The 21,948-nt window shown below is 41.7% G+C and overlaps 2 protein-coding genes across 2 annotated transcripts in view; both read right to left on the reverse strand.

Annotated features, from left to right (window-relative positions):
• Positions 1 to 21,003, reverse strand: part of FOXP2 (forkhead box P2) — a 919,977-nt gene extending 898,974 nt beyond the window's left edge. Inside the window, exon 1 of the mRNA XM_060244871.1 lies at positions 20,885 to 21,003. The gene's annotated coding sequence lies outside the window, so the exon portion shown is untranslated. The remainder of the gene's footprint in view (positions 1 to 20,884) is intronic.
• Positions 2,594 to 3,262, reverse strand: LOC132575710 (uncharacterized). The gene has a single exon (XM_060244402.1). The coding sequence runs from the start codon at positions 3,260 to 3,262 to the stop codon at positions 2,594 to 2,596; it is 669 nt and encodes a 222-aa protein (XP_060100385.1).
• Positions 21,004 to 21,948: the final 945 nt, after the last annotated feature.

The raw sequence follows: 21,948 nt of genomic DNA on the forward strand, positions 1-21,948 counted from the left end.
TGGAAGACATTCTGTTACTTTAGGAACATAAAATATAACTATGGACAATTTTACTTGGCATGAAATTATCACAACTAGCATATTAAAAATATAGTGTATCCAACAACTATTACAAACAGAATTTAGTTTTTAAATAATATTTATTTATAATTGTAACAAATGAAGCAACAATCTCCTGAACTGTTTATTAGTTTATGCAGAACAGACAAAAAAACCTCCACAAAACAATTTTTAAAAATCCAGAAGTAACAATTATTCATATTGCCTCTACACAGTATTAAATAAAAATAAAAAAAACTCATTCTCATAAAAAGAATTGAAGAGGAAGGAACTGTATAGAAGGGAGTGTAGGACTAAGTTTCAATGAATAGGCATGACTAGGACTTGCTCGTCCTCAGTGCACAGAAATTAGAATAATCTGATACCATACATATTTTTAAGAAATGATTTGGAAAATATTTGAATACCTTGTCTTAAAATATTTTATTCATCATGTTAAAATAAAATCTTACATAATCATTTTTTTCTTTTCTTTTCTGCAATTTTTCAGAAAAAAACAAAAAAGGCTTCAGGAAAAAAATGGGGAAAAAACAGGTTTTTCCCCGAATTTTTCCATTTTTTCCCCAGGCCTTCACATCTCTACTCCAATCACATAGCAGCTTTGCAAATGCCCACAAGTAGGACTCTCCTGTGGAAAGCAGCCAAGGAACACTGCACCCTGGTGGAGGTGAGCCATCACCTCCAATGGATAGGGTAGCCACGTCAGAGCAAGAAAGGATGGCAGCTACCACCCACGGGTAAGGTACTGGAAAGAGGCAACCTTTCCCTTCTTAGGTCCCTCAATAATATACAAAGAGTGTCTTGTCAATTCAAAAAGGCCTAGCCCTGTTAATGTAATAGAGCAGTGCCCTTCTAACATCTAACATATGCAAGGCCTTCTCAGATTTAGAGCCCAGGTAGGTGGAAAATACAGGCAAAACAATCTCCCACAGCAGGTGAAATTTAGAGACTACCTTTGGAAGGAAGTCCAAGTTGGGATGAAGTACAACCCTCTCATTAAAAACTTCCATAAACAAGGAATCTACCCTGTAAGCTGTTAATTCACTCACTCTCCTAGCCAAAGTAATTGCTAAAAGGAAGGCCACTCTGAAAAGTAACACCAATAGGCACACAGGCAAGAGCTCAAAAAGGGGCTTCATCATCTGTGCAAGTGCCACCAACAGAGACCACTGTGAGATAATGTGAGGAGGAAACACATTCAGCAGCCTCTTCAGAAAAAGTTGAGCAAGCTTGTGAGAAAACAAGGAGGAATCCTGTTAACCCTCATGTTATGCCAAAATAGCTGCCAGATGGGTCTTGACCAATGATATGGCCAACCCCTCATGTGTTAATGATAGTAGGACAAAAGTTAAGGGGCAAACAAACAGGGACACTCTTTTCGACAAAGCCCAAGTTTCAGAATGAATCCATAAGAACATAAGAGAAGCCAAGTTGAATCAGGCCAATGGCCCATCCAGTCCAACACTCTGTGTCACACAGTGGCAAAAAATTTTATACATACACACACACTGTGGCTAATAGCTAATAATCCATTTCCTGGAATAAGAATACCTTCTAGATGATTTATGGGTCTAAACCAAGAAATCACGTACCTCCAAAAAGTGGTCCTAAGGACAGATTCTCCATGCCATGAGGTGTAAGCGGGCCACATCAAAGTGCAAAATCAGACCCCATACTAATATATCTGTGATGGGGGGGAGAGCAATGTACTCCAAGCCCACTAGGTGGAGCAGCCCCCAAAACTCAATTTGGCAGGGCCAAAAGAGGGCTATTAGGATACAGTGCAATCTCTCAGCTGCTAGTTTCCCAATATTGGATATTCTTAGAGAAAAATATTATTTAGCAGAGCTAGAAATTAGCAGCGCAGCAAAGAATACGCAGAGAACATGTGTGTGTTTAAAAGAATATGATTGCTTTACTTAAAACTACAAGGGAACGGTAAACTGGGAAGAAATTAAGAGACACTAACTTCCTATATCTTTACAGCTAGAGAAAAAACAAGGAATGGCTTCTCTTCTCCAAACTTAGACAAAGGGAGGAAGAGATGTCATAAAATGCAAAATAGGCAATACATTTATTTCCAATCACAACACTCAATTACTGGTCATTTAAGTAAGATCTCCTACAGACTTTCGCAGACCTTCTTCTTTAGCTAACAGATAGGTTACAATAAACACATGTGACTTCCTGTTGACTAACAAAACAAGGTGAACTTTATAATAACTAAAGTGTTGCAAACTTGTTAATCCCAACACCCCTTCTCAAGTTAAAACACTGAAGTCACGTAAATTCAGTCTTTTACAAAGAATCTCAAACTTCTCCTTGGCGAACGATTTGGTGATATGTCTGTGATCATCTTCTCTGTAGGACAGAATTCCATTTCAATCAGTCCTCCTTCTATCATTTGTGCCATATGACATTTGAGTCTGATGTTCTTAGCTCTGTTCTTGGTGCTCTCACCTTTATAGATAGTGATACAAGCTTGATTATCCTGGTACAGTACTATGGGTTTAGGTTCATCTATCCCATAGTCCTATAGCAGATGAATGATCCATTCTAGTTCCTGAGATGCACTTGTTGCTGATATACATTCTGCCTCTGCTGTAGAAAGAGCTACAACAGACTGTTTCAGACTAGTCCGTTCAATTAAACTGTTTCCATAGAAGAACAAGTATCCACTTGTAGATTTGCCATCAGGTCCATTTCTATCCAAGTTAGCATCCATGAATCCGATCAGTCTTGGTTCATCACAGGCCAAGATTACAAGTTTGTAATCCAAAATTCCTTTCAGATATCTAGCAAGTTTCTTTACAGCTCTCCAGTCGTAAACACTTGGTGAGTTGGTCTTTCTGCGTAAGAGTCCAACTGCTGGTCTGCAAATCTTGCTCAGGTATAACAGCTTTCCAATAGCTGATTTGTAGTCATTATTATTTGGAAGTAGTTCTCCATCTGTTCTCTTCAGGTACTCTGGTTTAAGCGGAATACTAACTGGTTTGGAATCTTTCATTCCCACAGATTCAGTGAAGTCTATGATCTTTTTTTTCTGACTTAGAAGAAAACTTCCATCTTCTGTTCTTTCAATTTGTATTCCAAGGTAGTACTTTATAGGTTCTAATTGTTTCACTTCCACTTCTTTGTTAAGTTTATCAACAATTTCTTGTACATCAATTTCATTCTGACAACACAACAACAGTCCATCCATTGATGTTAGTACATACTGATACTGTTCATCTTTCAGTTTCTTGAACAGGTTATTTTTCCTGGTTGGAACCCTTGCTTTTGCAGCAATGCAGTTAACTTTTCCTTCAATGTTTTTACTTGTTCCCCAGATAAATTTTCATTGAGATCTGTTGTCCCAATATCAAGGTGCTGAACATGCATCTCCTTTGATGCTGCTATACTTAATAGAGTTCTGAGAGTGGTATATTTGATAACAAGTTTCTTTGGCATTTCCTTCACTGGTTGTACACTTGCACAGATTCCAAGTCTAGCTGGTGGTACTCCTTGGTTGTTTCTTGATTGTCTTGTCTCACAGTGGTAGATTCTGGCTCTCTTGGTGTAGTCTCTCCTGGTTCCCCTTCTGAGCGAGAGCTCTTTTGGAGATGGGCCTGCCTGGTCACAGGTGGTCTCTGCAGTTCCAAGTGCCCAAACTGAAGAAAGAGATTGCAGTAGTTTCCTGAGCTTTCATCAACATGTACCACATTGGTTGTTTTGACTTCACAAGTTTCAGGGTTCAGGATTCTATACCCTTTGCCTCCAACAGTGTATCCTACGAGGATACCAAGTTCTGCCCTTGGGTCAAATTTGCCCCTTCTTTTCTTAGGTATGTATGTAAAGGCTTTAGATCCAAAGGTCTTTATATGCTTTAGTCCAGGCATCTTATTGAACCATATTTGGAAAGGGCATTTTCCTGTCCCCTTAGATGGGATTCTATTATGGAGACATACAGCAGTGTTGACTGCATCAGCCCAGAAAATTTCTGAAAGTCCAGACTGCATCAGCATAGAACGTGCCATTCCTTGAATAGTTCTGTTTAAACGTTCAGCGTTTCCATTCTGTTGGGGTGAAAAAGGGAATGTACTCTTATGTGCAATTCCCTCTTGTTCCATGAATCTTTGGAACTCCCTGCTGCTATATTTAGTACCTTTATTTATTTATTTATTTATTTATTTATTTATTTATTCGATTTATATCCCGCCCTCCCCAATGTGAATAGTACTTCAGGAGCTTTACCAAATTTGTTTTTCACAGCAGCAACATAACATTTAAACTTGTCAAAGGCTTGATCTTTGTTTTTGAGTAGGTATATATATAGACATATTTGCTTTTTGCTTCCATAAAAGTCCCAAAATACTTGGACCCCTCAGCTGAGTCCTTTATTGGCCCCACAAGGTCAGAATGCACTATCTCCAGAAATTTTACATTTTGTTCAGGAGACTGACCTTTATAGCTGGGAGTTGTTCTCTTTGCTTTCAGACATGTCTCACAGCCATTTTTCATCACACCAAAATCAACAGCATCGATATCACAGTCTTTCAATAGTTTTTGCACACTCTGCACATATCTATGACCTAGTTTGACATGCCAAGCGTAAAGACAGTTTTTGTGATCACATGTGGGTGACCTTGTATGGCATACTGCCCCATCAGCTTCAACAACATTTCTCAGGTAATGATAACCACCAGTTTCTTCAAGTATTAATTCAGTTTCCTCATCAAGCACAGTCTTGCCACCTTTCTCTTTAAGACTGATTTCAAAGCCCTTTTGAATTATGCATCTTGTGAACATAAGGCAATGTGAGGCTTCAGGGCAAAATACACAGTTATTCAAAGTTCCTCAATCTCATTGTTCACAGTCAAAACTTTCAATACAACAGTGCCACATTCTTCAACTTTTAGGAGTTGACTATTGACAGTGTAGCTTAGGCCTGTTCTGTCTGTTCAAATCAACAAAGTAGTCCAGAGAATTGACTATATGGGAAAAACTGCCCAAGTCTAAAAGCCATAGGCGATCCTCATTAGTTTCCATCATTCACAGCAAATGCATGAGTATCAGATTTCCCTTCAGTAAAAGCAAATCCTCTGCTAGGTTGTTCATCGTTGCTCCTTGAGATACAGCATGCACACCTTTTATTCTTATTGCAGTTAACACTTCCTCTCCCACGCCCACTAGAGGGGGTTCTTTCAGTGAGAGCACATGTACCATGATCCTTTTCATGCTCTACCCGTTTAAACGCATGGTTCCTCGAAATATGGTCAAATTTTGAACATAAAAAACATTTAATATCTTTCTTTTCAGTTCCCTGCAGCATTCACTTTAAGCACAGACTGCATATCAGGCATTTGGGACACTTCCTGTCTGTTCCCCTCTTGCTCCAAGAAAGAGATTGTGTATTTTAAGGTCAGATCTTTCTGTACCTTTAACACAGCAACTTCATTAGCATAGGAGCTTGGAAGTGAATTGAGAATCAAAGCAATAACAGTTTTATCTGAGACTGGATCTCCTACAGTTTTCAGTTCAGAAACCGTGCCCATTACTTTGCTTAGATAGTAATTCAGTTTCTCTCCATACACTGCTTTAGCCGTAGTATGTTCCAGAATTACTCTGCTCTCCACTTTGTTAATGCTTCCCAAAATGAAAGAAATTCCTAAACCGTCCATTTTATCAAACTTTTCCTTTTCAGATTGATCTGCGGGGGGATCTTTCATGAGCACATTGGAAGCTCCTTGAGATTTAAGTACTGCCTGGAGGTGTGCATTCCACCAGACAAAATTCGAATTTGAGAGAACTGGGAGATTCAAATGCATATTACCAAAAGCTTGATGTGAAGGGCTTGTTGGATTAGGGTTTCTTGGTGGAGATCTGGCTGGATTTGCATTTGTTGACATTGTTCCACCAGTCAGCAAAATGGCTGCAGGCACACGCAGGTTTAAAGATGTCCCTTTGTTCATCTCAGCAAGTTAGTGTCTTGGAGCAAAGCACCATCACTTCCTCTCCACAAACAAACAAAAGAATACACCTCATTTTTGTCTCCATTTCGCCTGCATGCAGCAAGGCAAACTCTAAAGATGAAAAAGGCGGTATTGCTTCAATATATCCAAAAAACCCCCCGAGACTTGCAAAATACAAATTAAAAAAAAAAAGTTGCCTGCACTTAAGCTATCACACACACACAGGTATTTTAAACTCGGGGCCCATAACCTATTGGATATTCTTAGAGAAAAATATTGTTTAGCAGAGCTAGAAATTAGCAGCGCAGCAAAGAATATGCAGAGAACATGTGTGTGTTTAAAATAATATGATTGCTTTACTTAAAATTACAAGGGAAGGGTAAACTGGGAAGAAATTAAGAGACACTAACTTCCTACATAATTACAGCTATAGAACAAATCTAGGAATGGCTTCTCTTCTCCAAACTTGGACAAAGGGAGGAAGAGATGCCATAAAATGCAGAATAGGCCATACATTGATTTTCAATCACAACACTCAATTACTGGTCATTTAACTAAGTCCTCCTACAGACTTTAGCGACTTTCTTTAGCTAAGAGATAGGTTACACATGTGACTTGCTGTTGACTAACAAAACAAGGTGAACTCTATAATAACTAAAGTGTTGCGAACTTGCTAATCCCAACACCCAATAACCCTGCTCAGGAGAGGAAATGGAGGGAAGGCATAACACAAGGTCCCCAACCAGGGAATCTGGAACACATCTCCAAGGGGCGTTGGGTCACTGCCTGCTAGAGGACCAAAATTCCAGAGACTTCTTTGTCTTGTTGGTGGCAAAAAAGTCTACCCAAGGGGGGCCCAATTCTTAAAGACCTCCCAAAGATATTTGGGTTGGATGGACCACTCATGATTGGTCTAATAAACCCTGTTCAAGCTGTTTGCCTTGGAATTAAGCTTCCTGATATATAAATAGCTCTGGGGAAGACCCTAAGACATGTAGCCTCCTCCCAGATTGCCATGGCCTTTTTGTTTGTTTAGATAGCACATGGTGGAGGTATTGTCCATTTGGACTAGAACCCTTTTGCCCTTCAAATTATCTGCAAAGAAGATAAAGGCAAAGCTCACCACATATATCTCAAGGATGTTGAGGCCCCTACTAAGGGTGGATCACCTGCCCTGGTCAGAGAGGCCCCGGAAAACTGGGCTAAAACCAATAAAATGAATTTTAACAGGGATAAATGTAAGGTTCTGCATTTGGGTAGGAAAAACCCAATGCATGGTTATAGGATGGGAGAGACTTGTCTTGGCACTAGTATCTGCAAAAAGGATCTAGGGGTCAGGGACAGAGATGGCTTTGGTCACTCTCATAGATGATCTCCAGAGGCATCTGGATAGAGGTGGCTCGGCGGTACTGATGCTTCTAGATCTATCGGCCGCGTTTGAAACGGTTGATAATCAGTTACTGACCTGCTGCCTCGCTGATGCTGGGATGGGATACAGGGGTTGGCCTTACAGTGGCTTTCCTCCTTCCTTCAGGGCCGAAGACAAAAGGTGGCAATAGGAGAGGAACTGTCTCATCTGAACCCACTTGTGTGTGGTGTGCCACAAGGGGAAGTCCTCTCCCCAATGTTTTTTAACATCTACATGAGCCCCCCTGCCCATATTGCCCAGAGGTTTTGGCTGGGATGTCATCAATATGCAGATGACACCCAGCTCTATCTGTTGATGGGTGGCCAATCCAACTCCTCCCCAGAAGACCTGACCATGGCACTTCAAGCTGTAGCAGGGTGGCTCAGACTGAGTCGACTGAAATTGAATCTGATGAAGACGGAGGTCCTGTACCTAAGTCGTTGTAGTCTAGGAACTGAGGTCTCATAACCAACCATTGACGGGGTGCTACTTACACCAGTGCCCAATGTTAAAAGCTTAAGGGTGCTCCTGAATCCCTCCTTAAATATGGAGGCCCAGGTGGCAGCCACCGCCAGATCAACCTTTTATCACCTTCAGCTGATAAGACAGTTGGTCCCCTACCTCGAACTCTGTAATGACTTAGTGACAGTGATCCACACTACGGTCACCTCAAGATTGGATTACTGCAATGCCCTCTACATGGGGCTGCCTTGTCTCACACCTGGAAGCTTCAACTAGTGCAGAATGCGGCAGCCAGGTTGCTACTGGGTCTTCGCTTATGGGAGCACATTCAATCTGGGCTGAAGGCACTGCACTGGTTGCCTATTGCATACTAGGCTCGTTTCAAGGTACTGGTCCTTACTTTTAAGGCCCTATATGTCCAGGGACCTGCATACCTTAGGGACCGCCTTTCCCCACGTATTCCCTGGAGAGCATTTCAGTCTGGCTGACAAAATCTGCTTTCAATCCCCGGCCCTAAGGAGGCCAGGCTCATGACAACTAGAGCCAGGGCCTTCTCTGTAGTGGCCCCGTGATGGTGCAATGAGTTGCCAGAAGAAGTTAGAGCCCTGAAAGAGCTCATACAGTTCTGCAGGGCCTGTAAGATGGCACCCTTCCACCAGGCATTTGCAAACTAGATTGCTGGCCACTACAGTCCTCAGGAAACATCTGGACCACCTCTTGCAAGCTGCCCTGTAGCAGTAGAGGAAAAGACTATCTAAGATCTGCCTACAGAGAACATAAATTTGAATTTAAGACCATAGCATCAAAATGTTAACTTTTTATGTTTTCAAACTGTTTTATGGTTTTTATGTCTTTTATATGTTTTATACTCATGCATATGCATGAGCATGTAAGCTGCTCTGAGCCCGCTTCAGCGGGGATGGTGGAATATAAATGGAATTAAATAAATTAGTGGACCATACACTGAACATGGGTCAACAGTGGGATGCGGTAGCTAAAAATGCAAATAAAATTTTGGGCTATATTAACAAAAGTATAGTTTCCAGATCTTGTGAAGTGATGGTATCGCTTTACTCTGCTCTGGAGTACTGTGTTCAGTTTTGGGCACCATATTTAAAATAAATGAAATAAATAAAATTTTAAGAAGGATACAGACAAGATGGAATGGGTTCAGAGGAGGGTGACAAAGATGGTGAGGGGTCTGGAGACCAAGTCCTATCAAGAAAGGTTGAAGGAGCTGGGCATGTTTAGCCTAGAGAGGAGGCAACTTAGAGGTGATATGATCACTATCTTCAAGTACTTGAAGGGCTGTCATATTGAGGATGGTGTGGAATTGTTTTTTGTGGCCTCAGAAGGTAGGACCAAAACCAATGAGTTGAAATTAAACCATAAGCGTTTCCAGCTCAACATTAGGAAGAACTTCCTGGCTATTAGAGCAGTTCCTCAGTGGATCAGGTTTCCATGGGAGGTGGTGGGCTCTGCTTCCTTTGAGGTTTTTAAACAGAGACTAGATGACCATCTGACAGCAATGGTGATCCTGTGAATCTAGGGGGGGGGGTGTTTGTGAATTTCCTGCACTGTGCAGGGGGCTGGACTAGATGACCCTGGATGTCCCTTCCAACTCAATGATTCTATGTCCTTAAGGGTGAGGAATGCAAACCAGGAATCAAATCACAGATGACAGAGAAACCATACTAAACTTTGAAAACTTCAAAAATTGCTTTAATTCTCTCAAATCATATATCAGCTTACGGCCTCCATCATTTTTATCAACAAGAAGAAATCTAGATTGGAAACTACATTATTGCAGGCCTGTGGGAACTCTTTCCACTGCCCCTTTTTGAAGGAGTTCATCCAGCTGAATGCAGAGCTTAAAATATGGGTTATAAACAGCTGTTAAAGCAGGGCAACAGGGTGGGAAGGAAGCAAACTATAACATGTAACCACTATGAACTACAGACAAAACCTAACTATTAGTGCATATGAAATGCCATGCTTTGCAATAAGCTAACCTATCTCTAAAACTGGAGGGTTCTCATCATCATCATCAGCCTTTATTGGCATAAAAGAGATCAGTTATACAAAGTAAAAGGATTACCAAGTTATATAGAATAAAAATTTCCCATAAAATACAAAAGATAGTTAAAATTTAGACACATCATTACCAAATAAAACTATGGTTACAAAATCCTTTGGCGTATCATGGTGGCCAGAAAAATGAACTTGGCTACTATTTCAGTGTCTTTTGGGGAGAAACCGCTTAGAAGCCTACAGACTTTCAAGGCATCTGAGCAGTCTCCTGATTTCTCTAAAATGGGACACAGAAGTGAGTTACAAAGCTGTGAATATAGCAAACAGTGGAGCAAGACATGAGGGACTGTTTCAATGGATGTGTGGTCACAAGGACAATATCTAAGAGAGTAGGTCATCTTGTTAAATCTGCCAAGAAGTATGGCAGAGGGCAGAGCATTACATCTAAAAAGAGAGAAAGCTCTTCGGTGCTGGGGTGTCAATAAAAGGGAAAAGTATGAGGTCATTTTCCCCATGGTGAAAGGAATCTCAAAACACAATGGAGAACAGGTTTCATTGGCCAGACTTTATAATTCCTGGCGTTCAATGTCCAAAAGTCAACTTTTTATTTGGTAAAATGCTGCCAAAAACGACAGCATGGACAATGATTTCAGGGATAGTCCCAAATACTTGATTTTCCCTTCAATATACTCTGACTGTGGAAAATTTATATTCAGAGAGCATATAGCGGGAAAAGCTCCCAGGTTCAAAGATATAGGGTGTTTTTACATTCAATTTGATCCAGAGTTTTAGAGTCTTCAAATCGCCTGCCACCATTCCACTTTAATTATTTTCCTTTTACATTTGTGGACTTACTCTGCTCATAAAAGGCAACTTTTATATTGCCTGCTGAAAGTGTTACAATTGGGGGGGATGTCTCTGATCAGAGGGCAGACAGAATACCAGTGCTTAGATAAATGTATACAATTGCCTGGAAATCGTGACAACACTGCAAAAACAATACAAATTTAAATTACAAGATGAGGCAAGCAATGATATGTAAAAATTTCAAGTGCTGTCAGTTCTCATGCAAATTACTGCACCTTGTGGCTTTTGGAGGAGTCTTCTGAAACGCATGAAAACTTCTACAATACAAGTTTGAAATGCCTGTAGAGAAATGACCGGATCAAAACTAGTTTTGAGAAAAACTGCAGCAGCAGCAACAGAACTCATCTCACCAAAACAAATGTAGATGCTTCAGGCAGCAGCGATGCAAAACAGTTGTGAGAATGTTAGGTAATGTAAAAGGTGAGTTTCCAATGCGGTGATAATCACAAACTATCAGTGTAAAAATACCCATAGTGTAGACGGAGTCAGAAATTGAGAGTAGCAAGCCAAGCTCTGGTTGCCGATAGAGACATGCCAGTTTCCAAGCACATTACCGCGTATGGAATACAGTTTGGCCAGCCTAAGACTTTCCACAGGAATTTCGATTGGATCCATTCAATGGATTGATCTAAAGCATAGATCCAGATTGGGATACCATAAAGTAACTGTGGAATCACTTTGCTCTTAAAGATCTTTATGGCTGCTGGTACAAATTGATTTCCTCTACCATAGAAAAACCATGCTATGGCCGACTCGCTAACATTAGCAATTTTCATGGCATAGTTATGATGTACAGACCAAGACGCATTATTCTGGAAATTAAGAGCCAGTTTGGTGTAGTGGTTAAGTGTGTGGTCTCTTATCTGGGAGAACCGGGTTTGATTCCCCACTCCTCCACTTGCACCTGCTAGCATGGCCTTGGGTCAGCCATAGCTCTGGCAGAGGTTGTCCTTGAAAGGGCAGCTGCTGTGAGAGCCCTCTCCAGCCCTACCCACTTCACAGGGTGTCTGTTGTGGGGGAGGAAGGTAAAGGAGATTGTGAGCCGCTCTGAGACTCTTCGGAGTGGAAGGCGGGATATAAATCCAATATCATCATCTTCTTCTTCTTAAAATGCTTAAGTTGTTCTATCCTTTCACCCCCGATGGACCAGCTAAAGGAGCTCCTTCTCTTAGAGAAGACTACAATTTTAGATTTCTCATAGTTCAGCTGGAGCTTATTGTTTGCGAAGAAAGCTGCACATTGAGACAACATCCGCCTTACACCTATTCTAGAACAGGATAAAAGCACAGTGTCATCCGCATAAAGTAATAAAGGGACATGGATTGCTCCCGAGTTTGGGGTTATATGGAGGGTTCTATATGAACTCATCATCATCACATTTTATTTGTATCCCGCCCTCCCCACCGAAGCAGGCTCAGGGCGGGATACTAGAACAGATAGTCAACATTTTAGTAGTTCTTGGTTTCACTCCTTCTATGGGGTTTGTATTTTGCTGACTTAGTTCTTACGACAAGCTTTGTCTTATGAAATAGGGAAGACTGGTACAGATGTTGAGGATACAAGTAGGATCCTTGTACTTGCTGGTGCCTTTGGCCCTGATAAAAAAGAGTAGCAAACCCATGCTGCCTTGGAACAAAGTGCTGTCGTGAAGCAGAAGAGGAAAAGACACCCAGAGACACTGCTCTTTGACAGTTTTTCTTAATCATTGTTAAGAATTCGTTGGTGGTATGAAAGAGGGTTGGTCCCTGAAAGGCAAGATCCTCAATGCAACAGCATGTCTCCAATGAGAGGGCAGTCGTACATAATCAGGAGTACCACTCCAGGGGCCATGAACCTGGCTGACACATCACCTGCGTATCTGTCTGCATTCATCTACTGCTTGGAAAGTCTAATCGCTTCTGAATGGATCAACTTAGCCAATGACCTGGGTTTCTCAGAAAGGACATCTAAGTATTGCAACAGATTTTCTTGATAATTTGCCACTCAGAAGTTTATAGCTGCTGACAAATAAAAATTATGTCCTAAGGTGCTGGCTTTCCCTTTCTACAGGAGAGGAGTGTTGGCCAGGTCTATGACACATGTCCTGTATGACTAGCAAGGAGGGAGGTAGATAAGAAGACAGAAATTCACATGAATTTTGCTTGATCTTATATACATTCTCAATCCTGCAGGGAAGTGGTCAGAGTAGAGGCTGATTACTGCCAAATCAGAGCTGTCAGGTTTGCAATGCCCTCTAAAATAGGAAAAGCCACTAATGCCAGGAGAATCGAGATAAAGGCAACTCAAACTGTTATCTTTTGTTCTTTTATCCAACATGACAACATTGATGTCAGGAACCACCTTGGCTATTCTTAACGTCTGCCTGCAACAGAGGTGAAAGTCTTCACTCTGGGACACTGGAGCCAGATCCCCATCTGTCCAGAGATGTCCAGAGATGGTTCGGACACACTCTCAGAATTGTAACAAGATGTCACAGCCACAGCCACATCCTCATCTGGTTCATGGTTTGGAGGCATAAATGGTGATAAAGTGAAGCAGGCTTCCACACAGGATCTTGTCTGGGGCCAACGTAGGAAGAGGTTCAGGCTGTTGAAAATGGTTATTGGGCCACTACTGTAAATACACTTGAGACACATAGTAAGAGCAGCATTGGGGTGGATAACCCTGCTGCCAAAAGAGAGGCAGTGTCAAGTTGAGTCACACTAGCTGACCTGTTGGGATGCCAGATCGTTCCTCCTCAACCTTGGAGAGGAACCTATCAGGAGAGCCAAAATGGGGAGAGGGAGTGCACAAGGGAACCAAAATGATGTCTTGATCCTCGGAAGATCACCTTGGAGAGGTTGAAGGAAGCTTGTCATGCTTGGAAGAGTAGGCAGCCCTCTTCTTATGCCTGGATTTTCTGTGTTTCTTAGATGGTCTGGATTTCATCAACTAATAGCGATCCAAAGTTTCCTGCTGCCTGCTGGTCCATCTGAAGTCAACTCACAAGTCTGATCTACGTATCTAGCAGAATAGCTACACAACGAAGTTGCAAAAGGGAGCTCCTTTCTCCCTTCCAAAACTGGGCAGGAACAGAAGTCATACTTTTGAACTGTGCATTGCAGAAGGGAAGAGAGAAAGAGCTCGTGACTTTCTCACTGCCCAAGCTAGCCAGGGACAGAAGCAAGGCTTTTAATGTCTACAAAGTTTCCAAGAAGAGAAGTCAGAAGAACCTCAGTTCCAGCTGATCAGCTGGGAGTCAGTTCCTAATCCTCACCCTGAAGTTAAGAATGCTCTTGTGTAAGAGGTGTCTTACTTTCTATGCTATATCACAGGTCTTGACATCAACGACTGGAAGGGGAAGCACATTAGTTCTGAAAAAGTTAGTATCACACACACTCACTTCTTGTTTGTGAGTAAACTTCGCTAACCTCTCCTCTCCATTAAACTGCATGATTTCAACTAGCCATTCATTGAACACCAGCAATGTAAAACAGGATTAAGGAAGAACAGAGCACACACACAAAGAGTAAAGAAAGTTCACATGTAGTGGCAGAGATATAGGGGTAACAATTTTACGTGAGGCGATGGTGTATTAGTAGTATATGTAAACGCATATACACTGAGTTGTTCTAAAAAGTTGTGCAACCATGGGTACGTTCAGCAAGATCACCAACATACCAATGTTCCATTATCTGCATATGAACCAAATATTCTTTCCCTCAGCCAAATGAGTAACTGCCACCTTATCTTATGTGATTTTTTTTCAGGCAATGAAATGTATACAAGACCACTGACACCCTAAATGGACAGAATATAAGATTTCATATTCTTCAGATGCCGAAAGAAGCATCCTTTTCATAAAAAAACCAATCTGCATAGGTAAGTTTTGTCCTATGGTCCTTATTTGAAAAACACTACTGTTCAAAAAGAAAGCATAGGCTCAGAAACAGTCAACCATGGCATCTACATAGATTAGAAATGCCCAAGAATCAGGACTGCTACCAATCACGCTACATTTATTGTGAGAAAGAGTCTTGGTTCCATTTAATTCATCTTTAAATCTTCAGAGGAGAGCAGGTAGCTAAATTCAGAAGTCTTCATAAAAACAGATGTTGTAATTAGCATCATTATATATTTAATTTTACACAAGTAGCCATGATAATCTGCTGCTACCAAAACAATGAAGAGCCTTGTGGCACCTTAAAGACTAACAAATTTATTGTGACGTAAGCTTTCTTGAGACAGAATCTGATTTTGTGTTTATAAATTAATGTCTTAAAATATTTGACCAGTCATTTTCTTTTACTGATCAAATGCTAGCCCTATTAACAGCACCATCCTAAGCGAAGTTTCATCCTCCTAAATTTATGTAGTCAATGGGTTTAGAAGGGTGTACTCTGCTTAAGATAGTTGAGGTTAATGGTTTAAGCACAAATAAAAGCAGAAAGACTGCTGCCATGAGCCCCAGCACCTTTAACTGAATGCAAATCTGAATTCAGTACAATGTATTTCCAAGCCAGGGCTGCATCAAATGTTAAGAATTTCCTACACAAAAAGCACTATCACATGAAGAGGGAAAGCATGAAAGCCCTCTGAGAGCCAGTTTGGTGTAGTGGTTAAGTGCGTGACTCTTATCTGGGAGAACGAGGTTTGATTCCCCTCTCCTCCACTTGCAGCTGCTGGAATGACCTTGGTCAGCCATAGTCGTTGCGGGAGTATTCATTGAAAGGGCAGCTTCTGGGAGAGCTCTCTCAGCCCCACCCACCTCACAGGGTATCTGTTGTAGGGGAAGAAGATAAAGGATATTGTAAACCGCTCTGAGACTCTGATTCAGAGAGAAGGGCGGGGTATAAAGCTGCAATCGTCTTCTATTCACACAGCGATGTTGTTGCATCTACAGCACATGTACATGTAGCAATATAGTTAGATGTGCAATCACTACATACAATTACAAGCCACCATCATGAGGTTTTTAATATACTTTTTGCACTTTTAGTACAATATACTTTTTGTACCACTTTTGGAAGTGACTCTAATTATTACGTAGAACTTCCTGATGAAATCAAATTGCTCCCCTGTAAAGTGGCTTAGGGCTGTAGCCTACTAGTGCCATTCTAAGCAGAGGTGCACCTTCTAAATCCACTGAAGTCAAATGGCTTTGATGAATATAACTGTGTTTAGGACTGTAATGTGTATCTGTTTAGGAACAATATTTACTTCTGACAATCAAATACAGTAATAAAATCTCAGCTCTGCACAGGTAAACTACCTGGCATTTGCATACAGTATTCACACAAAACATTTATTCTGTTTCTAGCAAACCTCTGTCAAATGTCTTAGGAATCAGTCTTCGAGCCACCTAAAATAGTATTCAACATTTGTAATACAACCAGGAGCTCACAGAAGCACAGCTCCTGAACCTTTCTGAGGGTTCCCCCTCTTCCTCCCTGCCTAGTAGGTGCAGCTGCATAACAATCCCTGGATTAGGAGAGCAGCCAGCCAGCCAAGAGGGGTTTTGCCACATGCCCAGCAGCCCTCATTAACCCTTGGAGAAGTCCATACCACCCTTTCTTCACTTCTTATGCGATTTTAGGTGGCGGGTGGCTTGCTGGTCTTTTGACTGGGGGGGTGGCCCAGGAGAGCCCCAGGCAAGCAAGGCCTGCTTGGGCAGGCTGGATCTCTAGCCAGCCCAAGCAGGCCTCACTTGCCCAGGGCTCTCTTTTCTTGTGTTGGGGTGCTTTTGGATGGAGGGCATATGCTAATGAGTTATGCTAATGAGCTCTACCACCTATTTTTCTACAAAATGATTCCTGAATACAACTGTTAGTATTCCAACTTTGTGACTTGTACTTTTTTCCAACAATCATATTTAAATTTAAAAGGGAACATGTTCATAATTTGAATCAGAAAACATACCAAGATGCTTCTTCCTCTATCAAGAAGCAGCCTGCCCCACTATTAAATGATAACATCTTATTTCATAAATATTAATTAATTAACTAACTTCAGTGTATTTGTAAAGCAATCTGATAACCAACGTCCACTTCATTTTGAAAAATGAGAAAACAATAAGACCAAACTATCCAATCTAATGTTCTGTAAAGCAGCAGCTTATGTTTATAAACTGTTTAGCAGTGTGCTGCTGAATACATTTACAAGAAAGCAATTCAAAATGCATCTACTTAAAAGAAAGTTTCATTCAAACTAACAGGATTACTTTTCTAGGAAACCTATTTATAACTAAGCTTAACTCTAAACACTTAAATCTGAATACTTTGACTTTAGTGAGTCATAAGACCATTTTACCCAAACCACACTGCCATAGTGCTATCAGGGAACTAAATTAAAACAGTTCTACCATCATAGATTTCCTAAAAATGTAAACTTATCAGAGTTTTATATCACTTCCCAAAGCACCTCCTTAAGCGTGTTTGTATGAATGGTAGGTGGGTTTATTTTGAAATGCACATTGCTAGAACACTGTGAAGAGAAATCATAAAACTGATCACACAGATGCACTGATTTCATGGTTAGTGAAAATATATCCAGGGGTAATTTCTAACACCTCCTGCCACACCAACCACTAATGGCAGGGCCTCTTCACACCATTGTGGTTGTCACTCAGCAACTAAGTACTACTCTCCTGCACACTCTCATTTCTGGGAACCCTAAAGTCTGTGTCAATTAAAAAGAGGATTGTTTAGTAACTAGCACCTGAATCCTACCCACACACTAGAAATGACTCTACTGAAATCAATAGGATTGACTTCTGGCATAACTTCCACATATGTTACTATATAACTAGGTCCCACTGAGATCAGTGATGTGCTTAATATAACAGGGCAAATATGATTTGTCCTGAAGTTCCAAAACTTGTATCTATAAATTGTCTTAACAAGACCTTCCTACATCATTCAAATAATGAAGAAGGAGATTGGATTTATATACCGGCCTTCATTCGGAGTCTCAGAGCAGTTTACAATCTCCTTCCCCTTCCTCTCCCCACAACAGACACCCTGTGAAATAGGTAGGGCTGAGAAAGCTCTTTGAGAACTGCTCTTGAAAGAATAACTCTGAGAGAACTGTAACTAATCCAAGGTCACCCAACAGCTGCATGTGGAGAAGTGCTGAGTGGCAACCACAAAAATATTCACAGCCCTATAATGGTGAAATTGTAATAAGCATTACTTCTTATCAATGTCTAGTGAAGCCAAGAGGCTTTTGTTTTCTTAGCACAGACATTTAAGATCATTACTCTCACAAGATATACACTAATTAACAGAATTATTCACAACCCAGCCAGTTAAACTACTGTACTTAAAATCAATTTAGTCTAATAAGTCCTTAGCTAACAAACCTATGAGAAATTTACTAGCAATGTTTGAAAACTCTCATTCTTGGGAACCCCAAAGGTCCCCCCCCCCCAAGAGCTACAGATTAAGCAGTATGGCATCCTAACATTCCCAAACATTTTATAAAGTAGAAAAAAGCAAGACCTTTTTGCTTTTCTCAGAAACTTACCATAAATACTAAGTGACCCATAATTAGTAAAGAATCATTTTTGAACCAGTGTGTTTCAGAAAACTAGTTCTCTTTAATGCGCCACAAAGGCACCAACAGAAGAACACAAATACATTTGCCTTGTTTTGGAAGAAGAGAGGTTGTTGATCCTCCAAAGATTGTTACTATTTACATTAAATTTTCCTTTAATGTATCTCAGAGCCTCATTTGATCTTCCATATAGTATCATATTGTTTAACTGAAGATAATTCTGTCACATGTCTGTCACACATGTTCTAGCTATACCAGTACATAGCCCCAATTCCTTTCCTTTGCACAATTAGGAATTAATTTTCCATAGGTTGCTAAATTTGCAGATATCCATTGTAATTTCACATAGTATGAGGAAAATACAAATCTCTAAAATAAATAATTTGTATGTTTGCCACTGACTTCAATGAGATGACTGCCCCTTGTGAGTATATGCTAGTAAACAACAAACTACAGTTAATATGGCCAGTCAACTATAAAGAATTTCTCCTTCATAAAGAATGATCACTCTCATTATTATATATAATACAGCATTAACAAAAAGCTATACATTTTAACCTGTCAGTATCCACTATAACACTATTTGACACACAACTTTTTCTCAACAGGGTTATCTGACACAGGAAAGAAAAATATCTCATACAATGTTTTATAGTAACTTTTACATTATAGGTTGCTGCAATCAACAGTTTGATTCAAAAAATGTATTTCCCAAAGGGTTTTGGATTCAGCTCTAGAAGAACAAATATGACATCTAGTGCATGAAGAACTTCTATACTCTACTCCTAAAATCTTTTGCACATGGGAATTGTTACTACTCATTTAGGTAGTGGTGAGCAGGACAGTTCAGGATCACAACCCAAGATAAAATTATTTTTATTTAAGAGGAAAATGCTGGAAATTACATGGTCTTCTAAACTGGTATTTCATTTTCTTCTTCAGAAGGGTCATGTGGACACATTCCTCTCTTCTGTAAACTGAGGACAATCATTCAAGAAGTTTTCTTTAAAAATTACTTTAGTAACATGTATGGCTTTTGAAATCTGTGTATGCGATTCAAGCACTGTTACTTATACTATAGTTACTTCAGAGGAAATCAAAGACAGGAAGATAATCTTATCTTCAAGGAACAGTTCCTTTAAAGATTGTCTTCATAAAAGAGGTAGTGAATTTACTCTAACAATGAATATAACAATATTTAAGTTCAAATATTAAAAGCTTTTAGAGTATTTTAGTTGAAAGTTACTTAGAATGCATTCATGTGCTCACTTAGCTATAACTTAGTGTGGCTTAGGATCTTTGACAAAGGCATACTTACGAATGGCCTGATAAAACCAAAGAACCATAAGAAGGTCTACTCATAAGTCCCCTTTTATTCAGTGAGGCTAACTAGGCTGTTTTAAAATCCATACTCTAAGAACTTTTAAATAAACAGAATAGAATACGCTTGGGTAATCACTCAGAAAATTGAGTGGGAAAAGAAAAGCCAGTTAGCATTGTATTACTTTTCTCCCCAGTCCTCACACTTACAAGTCCATAAACAAAAGTCCGGCATGCCTTAGAGCCCTTTGCTGGCTCGATCTCAAACGTCTCCGAATTAAACTTTCACCACTTTCTATGTTGTGAATTTCAAGAGTGCGTTTCAGGAACATGCTCTCCCACAACAAGCTGAAAAGAATGCCTCGGGAGCATAATATCAGTCTACCGTGATTATTTATTAATCGATTGTTTTAGGCTAACTCTTGTTGTTCTTCAAGGTTAACACTCGCCGGCTAGCACATAAAAAGGGAACTAGGAAAAGGTGTTGGGAGACCAAGCAACGGCAGCAAAATATATAAAACAAGGAATGCAGTAACTCGTCCTGGCCAGAGAGGCTGGTCAGCGAAACGCCTTTTTAAAGCACTGCTCCTCGAAGCGCACGTGCAATTGAAGGAAGAGAAAGCAGTGAACCGTGGGAGTGCCTAAAGGCGGGCAAGTGTCACTACTAGGCCTTTCACTCCTTGACACGGGGGAGGGGGGGGGGAGTCACAGCTTTCCAAGGAACGCACGTGCTTTCCCCTTCACGGAAAGTGACACCAGAGGAGCAGTGTGAAAACAAACACACAACCTCCAATATACCATTCCCAACTTTGGCTGGTTTTTAAAAAGACACAATCCGTAAGTAAACGCAAACAGCAATAACAGGGGGGGAGGGAGGGGAGTGTCTCGTTAAATACAAATGCTTGCGAACGTTTAAGGAGAGGGTAGCCCCTGATCCGGGGGATCGAATGGTCTTGCCTCCCTGCAATCCATAAACCCGCCCTTGGATAAACCCGCGCGTCAGACGAAGTATAGCCGCTCCCCTCTTATTGGGGGGGGGGGGGGTGGAGTTTTGGCTTGCTACCTGCCAAGCACAGCCCCTGACACTTATTACACTAGCCTCGCCCCCACCTTAAGAGCAGCCGGGAGGGAAAACTTTCTAGCAGCAGAAGCAGCTGAAGGGGGGGGGGGGAGTGACAAACACGCAAGTTTTACAAGTCAAAATCCAGACTTCAGGACTGGGAGGGGAACGGTCGAGGGAGGGAGAGCTTACCATCAACACACGCTGAGCAGAGCGTCCGAAGGAGACGACACCACGGGGAAAGGCAGAGAGGAAGGCAGTGGCTACTCGTCCGCCGCGCGCACGCAGACGCAAATTAAAAAAAAAAAAAAGCACGCTAAAAAGTGTTTGCAAGGAGGAGCGCCTTTGCTGTTGCCGGGACGAGGCGGTGGCGGCCGGCGAGTGGGAGGGAAGCCGGACGGAAAAACAAAAGGGAGAAGCAACGACAACAGCAGCAAGGTCTCTGAATGGGGGCTGGTATTCCTCCGCTGGCGGCGCTGGCTCTCTGCGACTCCCGGGCTGGGCAGCAACCAAAGCAAGGGAACCAACCAAAGCGAGCCGAGGCGGCCAAGCGGCTGTAGGGGCTCTCGCGTTCTCTCCCGGGCTCGCGCTGCTCCTTGCGTCTGCCCCCCCCCCCGTGGGTCTGGCTCTGGCTCTCTCCACTACAGAGTGTGCGAAGCCGCCTCTTGTATATGTTTATGGATGATTCCAATCAAACGCCGCGCGCCCACATGCAAACTCTCCCTCCCCCTTGCAGGAGCGGAAGTCCCCCTCGGGGATCGCAAAGTTGTGTCAATAAAGATCTGTGAGGTGCGGAGAACTGCCAGCCGTCGCTCCCCCAAGTGAAAGCGGCTGGCGGGGCTTTCCTAGCCCACCTGCCGCTCTTCTCCTTCTCTTTCCCTAAGCTTTCTCCCGAGCAAGGAGGCTTGCTGGCGGAGCGGATGATTATTAGGATTCGCAGGGAAGCGTCCTCCTTGACGTCAGGTCCACCTGCTATGTAAACAAACCATTAGCGAAATTGTTTGCTCTCCTCCTTCCCTTCCTCCGCCCCAACCCGTTTAGTGAAGGGGGGGGGGGGGAGAGAAAACAAAGCCTTCGAGTGCCAACTGGCAAGGCCGAGTGGCGCCTGCAGCCTTCAGGCAAATTTCCCGGGAGGGGGAGGGAGAGCCGTCTCTAACGAGAAGGGAACCTTGCAGACGAGGTTTAGGATCCTTTGAGGAAATCTCTTCAGACTTGGAGAGATCTGGGCAAACCGCGCGCATTTCAGGCACACTCGG

This window comes from Heteronotia binoei, chromosome 8 (assembly GCF_032191835.1).
Source record: "Heteronotia binoei isolate CCM8104 ecotype False Entrance Well chromosome 8, APGP_CSIRO_Hbin_v1, whole genome shotgun sequence".
Classification (NCBI taxonomy): Eukaryota; Metazoa; Chordata; class Lepidosauria; order Squamata; family Gekkonidae; genus Heteronotia; species Heteronotia binoei.

What these genes read in the sequence shown, in the direction of transcription:
- LOC132575710 (XM_060244402.1), bottom strand. Translation starts at nt 3,262, where the DNA reads ATGGATGGACTGTTGTTGTGTTGTCAGAATGAAATTGATGTACAAGAA.